The sequence below is a fragment of the Colobus angolensis genome, unplaced genomic scaffold (assembly GCF_000951035.1).
Source record: "Colobus angolensis palliatus isolate OR3802 unplaced genomic scaffold, Cang.pa_1.0 Scaffold56, whole genome shotgun sequence".
In the NCBI taxonomy this organism is placed as follows: Eukaryota; Metazoa; Chordata; class Mammalia; order Primates; family Cercopithecidae; genus Colobus; species Colobus angolensis.
Window position 1 is genome coordinate 5,751,810 of NW_012119154.1, and position 13,936 is coordinate 5,765,745.

The following is a 13,936-nucleotide window of genomic DNA, read 5'->3' on the forward strand; positions in this document are numbered from 1 at the left end:
AAAAAAAAAAAAAAAAACTTAATAACTCAATGGAAAGGTTTTAATCTCAGAATTTATAGCTGCTAAAAAGAAAACAACAATTGAAGAACATATTTGAAGATAATCAGAATGCCGTACAGAGAAAAAGAGATTACAAGCCGTGGAGGCTAGAATCAGAAGTTCTAACAAATTATCTAATAGAAATAAATATTTGAAGACATAATGGCGTAAACTTTTTAGGACTAGTGAAAAAAGATACCAAGCCACAAGTTCCAAAACTACCAAGTGGGATAAACGAAAAGAAAGTCACACTTAGATTCATCACAGAGAAACTATACAGCATCACATATAAAGAGAAAATCTCAGAAGCTGTCCAAAAGGAAAGACAGATTATCTTCAGAAGAGTGACAAAGTACAGCAAACTGATTTCTCACCAGCAACAATAGAGGCCCGAAGTCAGTATGCTGAGAGAAAACTGTCAGTCTAGAAAAACTACATTTGGAGGCCGGGCATGGTGGCTCACACCTGTAATCCCAGCACTTTGGTAGGCTGAGGCAGGTGGATCATCTGAGGTCAGAAGTTCAAGACCAGCCTGGCCAACATGGTGAAACCCCATCTCTACTAAAAATATAAATATTAGCCAGGTGTGATGATGCACACCTGTAATCCCAGTTACTTGGGAGGCTGAGGCATGAGAATCACTTGAAGCTGGGAGGCAGAAGAGGGCAGTGAGCCAAGATCTCACCACTGCATTCAGTCTGGGCGACAGAGTGAGACCCTGCCTTACAAAAAACAAAAAACAAAAAAAAACAAGAAGAAGAATAAAAGAAAAACTGCATTTTGAAAATAAGGGTGAAAAACAATTTTCAGACAAAGAAGAATTAATATAATTTGCTCACTAAATGAAATTCTAAAGAATATACTTCAGGCAGAAGAAGGGTGACCTCAGATGGAAAGACTGAGCTGCAAGAAGGAACAAAAGATAAAGAAAGTGTGGTCCTGGGACAAAGGTACCAGACCTTTGTCTCAAACTGTGCATTCATATATCCACTGCCCACTCTACATCTCCACTAGGACATATACTAGACAAGTCTAACTTTGCACAGCCAAAACTGAACTCCTGATCTTCCCCCACATAAACGGTAACTCTGTCCTTCGAGTTGCCATTTAAAACACTTTAGAGTCACCTGTCTCTCTTTTCTTTCATACTCCCCATCTAAAAATTATATTAGCACTAGTTTCATAATATATTCTGAAACTGCCTAGTTCCTACGACCTTCACAAGCCACAATCACCTCTCACTGAGATGGCTGCAAAAGCCTTCTAACTGGTCTTCCTACTCTACCTTTGCCGCACCTCCCAGGGTCTAGTCTCAAAACAGCAGCCGCATTCTGCTTTAATGGAATGCTTTAACAATGGTTCTGCTCAACTCCTCAATGGATTCCCATTTCATTCAGAGTAAAAGCCAAAGTCTTATGATGGCTTGTAATGCCCCATGTGATCAGTTCCCCATCTATCTCCTTGACCTCATTTCCTACTTCTTACCTCTTCATTTACTGGGTTCCAGCCACACTGGCCTCCTTGATAGACTTTAAAAATGCCATATACCTTCCCAAGTTCTCACTGGTTGAATTCTGCCTGGAATGCTCTTGTCCTGGTGGAGATATCCCACATGGCCCTCTCACCACCTTAAAGTTTTTGTTTGAGCTCCACCTTCTCAGGAAAGCCTACATACACCAAGCAGCTAAAACTGCACCTGGAGCATGGAGAGTACTTGATAAATACTTATTAAATAATTTGCAAATAAATGGACTATGTGGGTCAAGTGAAATACTATCTGAAGCCATTATAGTAATGCCCCATGGGTTTCATTTTTTAAGGAGGGAACTAAAATACATGAACACTAAACCCAGAGAATTAAAATATCTGACAATAGGCCGGGCGCGGTGGCTCAAGCCTGTAATCCCAGCACTTTGGGAGGCCGAGGTGGGCGGATCACAAGGTCAGGAGATCGAGACCAAACACGGTGAAACCCCGTCTCTACTAAAAAATACAAAAAAAACTAGCCGGGCGTAGTGGCGGGCGTCTGTAGTCCCAGCTACTCGGGAGGCTGAGGCAGGAGAATGGGGAGAACCCGGGAGGCGGAGCTTGCAGTGAGCTGAGATCTGGCCAGTGCACTCCAGCTTGGGTGACAGAGCGAGACTCCGTCTCAAAAAAAAAAAAAAAAAAAATCTGACAATAATAACATACAAATCAAGAGGGGTGTAATTGGAGTTACAGTAAGTTAAAGAGGGATGCAGTAGGGAGAAAGTAAAGACATTGACTAATTTTAAACTATTACAAGACAGCCAGACACAGGAGTGTATATTGTAGGAACCTGCTGCCTAAAAACAAGCAAAACGAACCTCTGGCGATAGAGGTGAGGCCAGCTGTGAGCTCAGGGATGGGTATGTGTGTTAATGACTAGAGAGGGGCATGAGAGGGGCTTCTGGGGAAATGTGTGTTGGTTACAGGGCTGTGCTCCCCTTGTCTAAATTCACTGAGCTGTGTACCTATGAGTTGTTTTTTTCTGGGGGTATATATGTCACACTTAAATGGCAACCACTAAAAAAAATTAGAATGCAGTGAATAACTTCCGAAGTAGAAGAGGGGGGAAAGAAATAAGAGGAAAAAAAAACCAACCAAACAAAAAACCTCAATCTAAAAGAAAGCAATAAAGGGAAAGAAAAAGCCAAAAAGGTAAACGCCAAACAGAAATTATAAATTAATTGAAATTAATCTATGTATATCAAGTACAATGAATGAGAATGCATAAATATACCAGTTAAAAGACAAGAAATTTCAAACTGATATTTTAAAAATTCAATTATATCCTATTTATAAGAGATACATGTAAAGAGAACAAAGGATATAAAAAGGTTGAAATTAAAGCATTGGGAAAGATATTTCAGAAGAATACCAAGCAAAAGTATGCAGGTAAACGGTGTTAATGAATAACAGACAAACAAACAAACAAACAAAAAGGTTCCAGGCAAAAAGCCTTATTAGAAATAGGGGGTTATATAATCCCTTTACTATTAAGTGCTGAAGGATTTAATTCTCAATTTGCCCACCTAATAACATAACCTCAGAACTGGCAGAGCTACAAGGGGAAATACATGGGGACAACTCTCAATAAATAGTAGACTGATCTGACGAAAAATTAGGAAGCAGATCAAAGATATCAATGGCACCATTAATAAACTTAATCTGATGAACGTGTATGTAGAACACAGTCGACAACTGTAAAATATACTTTCTTTTTATGCACACATTGACCATTAATATTGGTGTATGTCAGGCTCTAGGACTAGGCTCAATAGCTTTCAAGGGATTGGTATCACACAGATTATATTCTCTAACCAGAATGCAAAGAGGCTAGAAATAAAAAAAAAACAGAAAAGTACTTATTTCTAGTAATTTAAAAAACATACTTCTGCACATATCAAGGGTAAAGAGAAATCAAAATAGACATGTTTAGAAGCAAACAGTAAGAAATAGATTGCACATCAAAACTTATGAGATAAAGCCACAGCAGTACTTGAAGGAAATTTATAACCTTAAATATTTATATTAGAAAAGAAGCAAGGCTGCATTAAAAAGCTAAGCTTCAAATAAAGGAAGAAAATAATAAAGACAGGAACCAAAAGCTTCAAAACAGAACAAACATATGAGAGAGCTTGGGAGACATTACTATAAATTCTGTGGAGGTTAAACCCATAATAAAGGAATAGCATAAGCAACATTTTAACAATACATCTGAAAATTTAGATGAAATGGACAAATTATAAGTGTGGTAAGTCTAGATTATATCGTTTATCTTTAAAAAATTTGTAATACTCATTTTAACACATGCTTAAAATTAAGACGACATCATACTTAAACAAAAAAAACCCCATACCATTTATAGGCAGAAAACCTTTGTTTTTTTAACTTCAAAACTCAGGTGACTGAGCAGAAAAACTGTGGGTTTTTTCTTTTAACCCACAGCAGAGACAGGAAACCCCACCTAGGTGCATTAGGTGCCTCAAAATGTTACAATGCTAGCAGGAGTAAGCAGTTCAGGTGCAGTCCAGAAGGAAACAGCAATCACTTGCTCCAAATAGAAAAATGAAGCTTCACTGACAGCTGACATCTGCACCATGCTTCACAGTGTCTGAAGATTTGTTTTCCTATGTACATCAGCTATTTAAGTAGACACATATTTTCTTACATGTCAGATAAATAATAGTTAACAGCTACCACTTATTAGACATGTATGTGTCAGGAACTGTCCTGGATGGCTTATATACGTTCTTTTCAATCTTTACAACACAACCAGATGCTGTAATCCCAGTTGTACAAATTAATAATCAGTAGACTGATTTGCTCATAGACTCATTCTTAATCACGGGGGTACAAGACGCAAACCCAAGTCTAGCTGATGCCTCCCTTCATCCACCCTTTTAAACAGGAGGGCTCCAGGCAGGAAGTTGTCCACAGAGCCACAGTGAGTTCAAGAAAGGCTCTGTCCGAGATCAGCCCACCACAGCTCATACAAAGCACCCACCTTCTGGATAACGTCTCGCAGAGCAAAATACTTCTCAGTGAGGTCCCCGGCCTCACTCAGCGGGGCATCATAGTCGTAGCTGGTGGGCTGTGCGGCATAGGGTGAGTTGGCCCCTAGAAAACAAAAATGTGCCACTAGTTATTACTGATGGCGCAGCTCTGGGACAAGTTCTTTGGGATCCACGAACTCAGCACTGTGGAGAGAGAAAACTAGAAGACACGTGAAAACCAGTTGTTGGGAGACACAGATGTGGCCCTCAGGATGCAAGGTTTAGAGGAAGGAGTTTCTTTCTAAAGGCAGCACTTACCAGGCACTTTCGAGTTTACCAAGCGCGCTTTCCATCCACTCTCTACAGAAGTCCACAGCTGTGATTCTCACAGGCATCACCCTCACTGGACAAGCAGGGAATCTGAAGCTCCCCACAAAAATCTGCTAACACCTCACAACCAGTAATGGCAGGGCTTATGATGTGACCCCCATCTCTGACTGTTCATCCTGTCAACTCTGAACTTTTTCACGTCCTCAAGCTGTGGCTGAGAAAAGCTCAGTGGTGAAGACACAGATGACTAGGCCATGGGTCAGCAGAAAACCGAGGGCTTATTAAACCAAACACAGAGGGAGACGACGGCAGACCCACATCAGCCACAGAGGTTCAAACGTAAGCCAAGGGCCTCTGTTGCATCGAAGACTGTTGATGGGGCTGTGGTGCACCTCCTGGATCCCCCTTTAGAACCAGGGCACTTGCTCATTCTCCCAGCAGCTAGGGCTGTTGTCTGCTGACATTTCTCAGATGTGTCTGTCTCTGGGTGCTGGCCTCTGCTGAGCTGCCTCACCCAAGGTTACAACCCTCAGGGATAGCCCACACCCAACAACTGACCAATGCGCCTCAAACAGCCATCCCAGCTGCAGAGCTCCCTCTAAGATTGGTTGAGGCCACTTGTGAAGCTGCATCATAGCCCCACTTCTCCCTCTTTATCTTACAGGCATTGTTCCAGAGAGCACACTCAATAAGCTTTCCACCAGGTAATCTCGGAGTCTGTTTCCCTGGGAACTTGACCTACAACAAAGGCCAAAGGATCGTGCCAATACTGAGTACACAAAAGGACTAGAAAAACGAATACTCCTGCAATTACTGTGCAAGGGGCGGGATCTAGACCAGAGGATCCCGACCTTGTCAGGGATGATGTTCATAGGTATGAGGTTGTCTGCAATATTGGGCGGTACTTCAAAAACTTACTGTGCTTAAGTGTCACACGGAGAGCCTGTTAAAACAGATTCCTAAGCCCCATCCCAGAGATTCTGATTCAGCAGGTCCGGAGTGGGGCCTGAGACTGCACTTCTAACAGGCGTCCAGGTGATGCTGATACTGTCATCCATAGACCAGCAAGGCTTTGTGCCTTCCTCCTCTACTTCAGAGAGCATATTGCAATGCACGTGTGTGAGAGTGAAGTTATTTTAGGAATAGTCTTTTGTCCAACCTAATTTGTACATCAGTGAGGCACAAAACATGATAGCTTACCTAGGCTTAGTAATAAATTCCTTGGATGTGGCTCACCAATGATGGAGCCACACTGGGTGACCTACTGATGGTGGAGGTGACAGATGAGCAAGGCTGAGGATCAGATCAAGCAGGTCAGCTCCAAAGACCTTTTCATTAGTTCTCTGCACAGAATCTAAACTTCGAAAGATCTGGACCACTCAACCAACTGAATTGATCTAGTCATACCATTTCCCCCATTTCTTATTAATCAGAGACAACTCACAGTCAACAGGTCTGCCCGCCTTAAGGGATGCATAGGTTAAAACACATCCCTTCCTGTGAGACACAAAGAAAAAAAAAAAAAACCCACATCCGTTGCTGCAAGGAACTCACCTTCTTTTTTTTTTTGGAACTCACCTTCTTTGTGGCCCTCGTCTGCTTCTAATGTGGTAGTCACCCATGCTGCGCTGTGTTTCTCACTTGTATGTCTCTCTCCACACTACACTGCTTGCACCTGAGGGGCAGAGACTGCCTCACTTGCCCTTGAGTCCTCAGCCAGAGCCCAGCATGGAGGGGGTTGCCAGGTTGAGTTGGGAAAGTATGACCTCCAGAAGCACACTTTACAGGCCAAGGGAGCCCAGGCTGGGAAGCTGTCCAGTGGGTTTAAGGATGGACTGGAAGACTAAGTCTTTGTTCTAGTTCTACTGGCAGAGTCTTACTTTGGGTGTTTTTAGACCACTATAGGGCAGCATTGCAGAGAAATGGTGCATATTCAAGCCTCCTCTGGCCACCTAAGAGGGTGTGAGGTGTGAAGGCGAAAGAAATGGTGAGACTTTGCATTCACCAGCATTCCACATTGTGTGAGAAGTACAGGAGCGCCTGGACCCTGTAGGCAGCCATCACACAGCTCTGGACACACACAGGCATGGAGGAAGGAGACACACACCTGCACAGGCAGGTGCATGTTCCTGTGGGTGGGATGGGCAGTGAGCTTCCCACTCCCCATGGTTTTCTCTCCCTGTTCTCCTCTGGGAAGCCAGCCTGAAGAACAGTTGCTAAGTACAGACTGGCTTTCTCTCACTTCCTCAAAGAGACAGGGCAAAAAGGCAGCTTCAGAGAGGCTTGGCAGAACACAGCGGGGCGGGTGTGGGGGCTGGCTCAGGGGTTCCAGGGTGCAAAGGGTGATCCAAAGGGCAGTGACTCTGGCTCACCACTACCTGAATTCCAGTCCAAGCTCCACCCCTTGCCAGCTGAACAGAAAACGTGTGGACTTTTTTTGCATTCAGTTATTCTCATCTGTAAAGTGGTGTTGATAATCTCTAATTAAGACGAGGCTAATATGCAGGCTAAATAAGACAACAGAGGAAGAAAGGGGAATTCTATGGATTATGGCAGAGGGAGGGGCAGGGAAGAGGATTAAGGACAACTCCTCCGTTCTGACAGTTTCTATAATGTCCAATTTTTTTCTAAGATGAATGTGTTATTTTAAGTATAACAGTAAGATTTTTTAAAATTTGTGTCATGAACCATAAAGCTCCAAAAACGATGTCTTTTTTCCTGGATTGGATGATTGGTCTTGATCCCATCAATGGCAGCTAGGGGGAATCCCCATCTACTGAATGAAAAAGGTACCCACCAGGTCTCAACTGTTTCTCATAAGATGAACACACAGGGATGATCTAAAATATCAATGACCAACCTTGGCACACTATTATCTTTTCTTTTTTTAAAATTTAATTTAATTTTAAGTTCTGGGATATATGTGCAGGACGTGTAGGTTTGTTACATAGGTAAATATGTGCCATGATGGTCTGCCACACCTATCAACTGGTCACCTAGGGTTTTTTTTTTTTGAGACAAAGTCTCGCCCTGTCACCCAGGCTGGAGTGCAATGGCATGATCTTGGTTCACTGTAACCTCCGCCACCAGGGTTCAAGTGATTCTCCTGCCTCAGACTCCCAAGTAGCTGGGATTACAGGTGAGCGCCACCACAACTGGGTAATTTTTTGTATCTTTAGTAGAGATGGGGTTTCACCATGTTGGCCAGGCTGGTCTTAAACTCCTGATCTCGTGATCCACCCACCTCGGCCTCCCAAACTGCTGGGATTACAGGTGTCAGCCACTGCACCCAGCCTGGTCACCTAGGTATCAAGCCCCGCATGCATTAGCTATTTATCCTGATGCTCTCCTTCCCCTCACCACCCCAGACAGGCCTCAGGCATGCTATTATCTTATAGGCAGTGACATTTGAGTTTTGCAATATCTTCATTTCTTGGCTCTAATAATAGTATTAAAATTGATAATGCTTGTAAGCAATGTCTTCTCCTAGCCCATCTCAGCCTGCAAAAAAGACAGCAGTTCAAAGGAGAAACTTCATTAAGAGCTGACAGTATCCAATTTCAGATCCTGAGAGATTTAGGCCCAAACTAAGCCTTCAAAACTCAACAGCTGGGCATCCTCCATGATTCAGAGAGAAAAATCCAAATACAGAGACAGGTAGGGAATGAAGCTTAGAGAAAAGCCAGTACAGCATCATTTGTCTTTGCAAAAAGACAAAAAAAAAAAAAAAAATCAAAGACATTGCAGAAAAATTTTGTCATAATTTTTCCTATACAAAAAAAAATATAGAAATGTAAACTGGCATGGCCATTTTGGGAAACACTATAGCAGTTCCTGAAACTCGAAACATAGAGTTACCATATGACGCAGCCATTCCACTTCTTGGTATACACCCAAAGGAACTGAAACAGGAATTCAAACAAATCCTTGTACATTAATGTTCAAAGCAACACTATAACCAAAATGTGGAAATAACCCAAATGTCCATCAACCAATGAATGGATAAATAAAATACTGTACCTCTACACAAGGGAATACTATTCAGCAATAAAAAGGAATGAAGCACTGATACATGCAACAACATGGACGAAGGTTGAACACATTGGGCTAAATGAAATAAGTCAGACAGGTATATATACATGGTTCATTTATACGAAATGCTCAGAATCAGCAAACCCACGGGGACAGAAAGTATATTATTTCCAGGGACTGGGAGGAGGGAGAGTATAGAATGAATGCTAATGGGTATGGAGTTTCTTTTTGGGGTGATAAAATGTTCCTGAATTAGATAATGGTAATGGTTACACCACTCTGTGAATACAGTAAATACCACTGCATCATATACTTAAAAACTGTAAATTTTATGGTTTGTAAATTATACCTCAACAAAATAAAACGTTAAAAGAAAAAGACCACAGTAGAATATTTGAACAAATAAGCTACAGTTATAGACTGTGACTGAAGCCTGCTCAAGTAGCCTGGTTTAAAACAGTAAGCCTTCTAAATGCTCACATTTATTTCCCTTAAGAATTATTTTGTCCAGGCGTGGTGGCTCATGCCTGTAATCCCAGCACTTTGGGAGGCCGAGGCGGGTGAATCATGAGGTCAGGAGATCGAGACCACCCTGTCTAACATGGTGAAACCCCATCCCTACTAAAAATACAGAAACAAAAATTAGCCGGGCATGGTGGTGGGTGCCTGTAGTCCCAGCTACTAGGGAGGCTGAGGCGGAAGAATGGCGTGAACCCAGGAGGCAGAGCTTGCAGTGAGCCAAGATTGTGCCACTGCACTCCAGCCTGGGCGACAGAGTGAGACTCTGTCTAAAAAAAGAAAAAAAGAAAAAAAATTTAAGAAACATTATTTTTAAAAACTATATTGGTAATCCTTATATGTTAGAAAATGTAGGGCCAGGCACGGTGGGTGGCTCACACCTAGCATTTTGGGAGGTCAAAGTGGGACGATCACTTGAGATCAGGAATTCAAGACCAGCCTGGCCAACATGGTGAAACCCCGTCTCTACTAAAATGCAAAAAATTAGTCAGGCATGGTGGCGCGTGCCTGTAATCCCAGCTACTCGGAGGCTGAGGCAGGAGGATCCCTTGAACCTGGGAGGTGGAGGCTGCAGTGAGTTGAGGTTGTGTCACTGCACTCCAGCCTGGGCGACAGAGTGAGACTGTCTCCGAAACAAGAAAAGAAAAGAAAATTTAGGACAGGATAAACAAAAAAAAGAAAACAAAATTGTCTGTGGGCACACCCCTCCCCAAATTAATCAACTGAAACATTCTAGCATAAGTTTCTACGGATGTTAAAGTGCTCTTACCATTCCAATAGGCAAAATTGGTCCCTCCTATAAACATGTACCTACAAGGAAACAAAAGAACACAGTACTTTACTGTGAGCTCACAGCTACTGAGGGCGCCCTCCCCTCAGGCAATGAACACTCACAAGTTCACACTCGCCCCACGGGCAAGTATATCATACAGGGAGGAAGCCACCACTTCAGTCTTGATTGTGGAGTGAGGTTGGCCCCAGTGGTCTAGCCAGCCAGTATAGAATTCAGAATTGATCTAAAACAAAAAAAGAATGTGGCCCTTAGGATAGACTTATGACCTTCCAATGCCAGGGCTTCCCTGCAATGCCCCGTCTATGACAGGTGGAAATGGGGTTGACATGCACTGCTTAACCCAGAGTTGGGGTACCAATGAGCACTTCCAATACCAGCAATGCCTATGTTCAGTCCTCAGGTTCCAGCCTAAAGTGAGATCTCATCTTACACAATATAAGTATTCCTGAAAAGTGGTGCCTACATTAAAATTTAGATAGCTGATCCCCTGTTTAAACACAGTAGGAAAGTCTTGTTGGGCAAAGAAACTGTAAAGCAAAATAGTTTTATAGAATAACAGCTCCAGGCCGGGCACGGCGGCTCACACCTGTCATCCCAGCACTTTGGGAGGCTGAGGTGGGCGGATCACGAGGTCGAGAGATTGAGACCCTCCTGGCCAACATGGTAAAACCCCGTCTCTACTAAAAATAGGAAAATTATCTGGGTGTGGTAGTGCGCCCCTGTAGTCCCAGCTATCGGGAGGCTGAGGCAGGGGAATCGCTTGAACTCGGGAGGTGGAGGATGCAATGAGCCGAGATTGCACCACTGCACTCCAGCCTGGCGACAGAGTGAGACTCTGTCTCAGAAAAAAGAAAAGAAAAAAAAGAATAATAGCAGATTTTCAGATCTCAGGTTGATGTATAACGAGGTAGACTTGTCCCAGTATTCTGCAAAGCAGGCCTCAAACACTTCATGTTTTTCTCGGGCATTGCCCTGCCAAGCCTTGGTCTAGAGAACAAAAAAGAAATCGGGACCTTCTCGTGGGCACTTCTTGTTTTAGGTTCCAGGAAATAAGCTCCACCCAAAGTCTATGCAGAGACTGGATTCAGAAAAGGTTGTTTTATAAATCAGGCTTGTACACAGGTGGGGCAGTCTGACCTGGTGCAGAGAAGGCACAGGATATTAACCCCTTAAACTGGGCTGAGTGACAACAAGAACAGCAACTTCAGCCAAAGACTGGAAGAACGGAGACAGAAGGATTGACAGACTGTTTACAACCACCTGCATCTTGCCACCATCCCCTCCTCCTAGCAGCCTAAACTGTGTGCCATGAAGCCCTGCAATTCGGCGTGGTCAGCAAACCTACATCCTCAAAGCCACCTGGCTGTTTATTAAAAATAAGAATCTCAGGGGCAGGCACAGTGACTCACACCTGTAATCTCAGCCCTTTGGGAGGCCAAAGTGAGATCACTTGAGGTCAGGAGTTTGAGACAAGCCTGGCCAACATGGTAAAACTTCATCTCTACTAAAAATACAAAAAAATTAGCTGGGCGTGGTGGTACACACCTATAATCCCAGCTACTTGGGGGGCTGAGGCACAAGAATCACTGAACCAGGAGGCAGAGGTTGCAGAGAGCCCAGATGGCACCACTGCGCTCCAGCCTGGGCAACAGAGCAAGACTCTGTCTCAAAAAAAAAGGAAATGAGAATCTCAGGCCCCAGCCCAGACCAAGCAGATCAAAATTTGCTGTGTTTATGAATCACGTGAGGGTTAATAAGATCCCCAAGTGATTTGTAAATACTTTAAAGGTGGAGAAGCTCACAAAGAGTCACTTAACACAGATTTGAACTTAGATCCTGGCCTAGCCACTCACTGGCTATATGACCCTGGCAAGTGACATAGGTTCCCTGAGCCTCAAATGGAGACAATAAGACCACATAGGTTCCCTGAGCCTCAATAAAAATGGAGACAATAAGACCACTTATGAGAGTTGCCCTGAGGACCAGAGGAGACCAGGATGCAGAAGCACAGAACCTGATGTGTAACAACAGGCCATTCATGTTGGTCCCCAGTCTGTTCCACCCCAGTGCAGGAGCTCAATTTCAAATAGAAACATTGTTTCTGTTGTCATTCACATGTCCAGAATGGCTAGGACTCCACAATCCCATTAGCTGCTGACCCCAGCGCCAAAAACACCAAGTGCCTGCTGCCCAGTTTCAGCAGCATGTAACCTTTCTCTCCTAACAGCTGCAACGGTCTTTCCACACCTCACCCTCAATTCTTACCAAGGGTCCTTTGGGCTCACACTTCCTCTGGATTTGGAAAGCATCTGTGATGTTGCTGCCTGAAAATTTTAAGAAGGAGAAGCCAGGTCAGTCATAGAAATGACAAGAAGTTAAATAACAAGAGCCCTTCATGGGACTCGGGCCTGAAGCCCGGCTATGGTCAGAATGTTGGTATCCCCCTAAAAGTCTCATGTTGGAACTTAACACCCAATATAATAGTATTAAGAGGTGAGGTCACTGGAAGTGATTGTCATAAGGGCTCCACCTTCATGAATGGGATTAGTGCCCTATACAAAGAGGCTCCAGCCTGGCACAGTGGCTCATGCCTGTAATCCCAGCACTTTGGGAGGCCAAGACGGGTGCATCACCTGAGGTTAGGAGTTCGAGACCAGCCTGGCCAACATAGTGAGACCCCATCTCTACTAAAAAATACAAAAATTAGCTGAGTGTGGTGGCACACACTTGTAATCCCAGCTACTCAGGAGGTTGAGGCAGGAGAATTGCTTGAACCCGGGAGGTGGAGGTTGTAGTGAGCTGAGATCGTGCCATTGCACTCCAGCCTGGGCGACAGAGCGAGATTCTATCTCAAAAATTTTTTTTTAATTAAAAAAATAAAAATAAAAACAAATAAATAAATAAATAAAAAGAGGCTCAACGGAGCTTCCTGGTCACATGAGGGCACAGCAAGAAGGCATGTAACCATCTTTGAAGCAGAGAGCAAGTCCTTGCCAGACACTGAATCTGCTGGCATCTTAATTTTGGACTTCACCACCTCTAGAGCTGTGAGCAATAAAGTCCTTTTGTTTATAAATTACCCAGCCTAAGGTATTTTGTTATAGCAGCCCAAACTGACTAAGACAGGCCCCTTTCCCTTCCCACACCCCATGGGACTGGAATACTTCCAGGCTAGCTTCAGACTGGACCCATCTGACAATGTGTGTGGACCCGAGGACATTGCTTCCTCTCTGAGGAGGTACCCGTGGCCTTTCCTGTCTGCACAACAGCTCCCTTCACAGGCCTGTCTTCTTTACCTGTGTTTGCCCAGGGCCTAGACACATATCTTGTGTGCTTATCTCTTCACAAGAACACCTGGTTGACCTGGACGCACCCCACAGGATGAGCCTGGTTTGAAGATACTTACAGCCTCCATAACACCATACACATGATAGTGCCACAAATATTTGCCAGTTAATTAACAAATCAAAAGGATGTGGGTGCTCTAGTTGTGTTTACCCCTGAATATTGGAATATACTCTGGATTCTAATTTGTGCATTAGCCATTCCAAACCACTTGCTCTCAAGTTTTCCTCATGAAATATTCCATCAGGGGTGTCTTGTCTTTCTTCTTGTGTCTTCCATTTTCCCTCCCTCCTCTAAAATGAAAAAGAGGACGGGCGCGGTGGCTCAAGCCTGTAATCCCAGCACTTTGGGAGGCCGAGAC

The 13,936-nt window shown here is 43.7% G+C and overlaps 1 protein-coding gene across 1 annotated transcript in view; it reads right to left on the reverse strand.

The window, feature by feature from the left end:
* The window catches only part of GLB1 (galactosidase, beta 1), a 115,434-nt gene that overhangs the window by 57,152 nt on the left and 44,346 nt on the right, over positions 1–13,936 (reverse strand). The window contains 4 exon segments of the mRNA XM_011961551.1: positions 4,568–4,680; positions 10,207–10,247; positions 10,332–10,453; positions 12,496–12,554. Coding sequence (XP_011816941.1) covers positions 4,568–4,680; positions 10,207–10,247; positions 10,332–10,453; positions 12,496–12,554 — 335 coding nt within the window.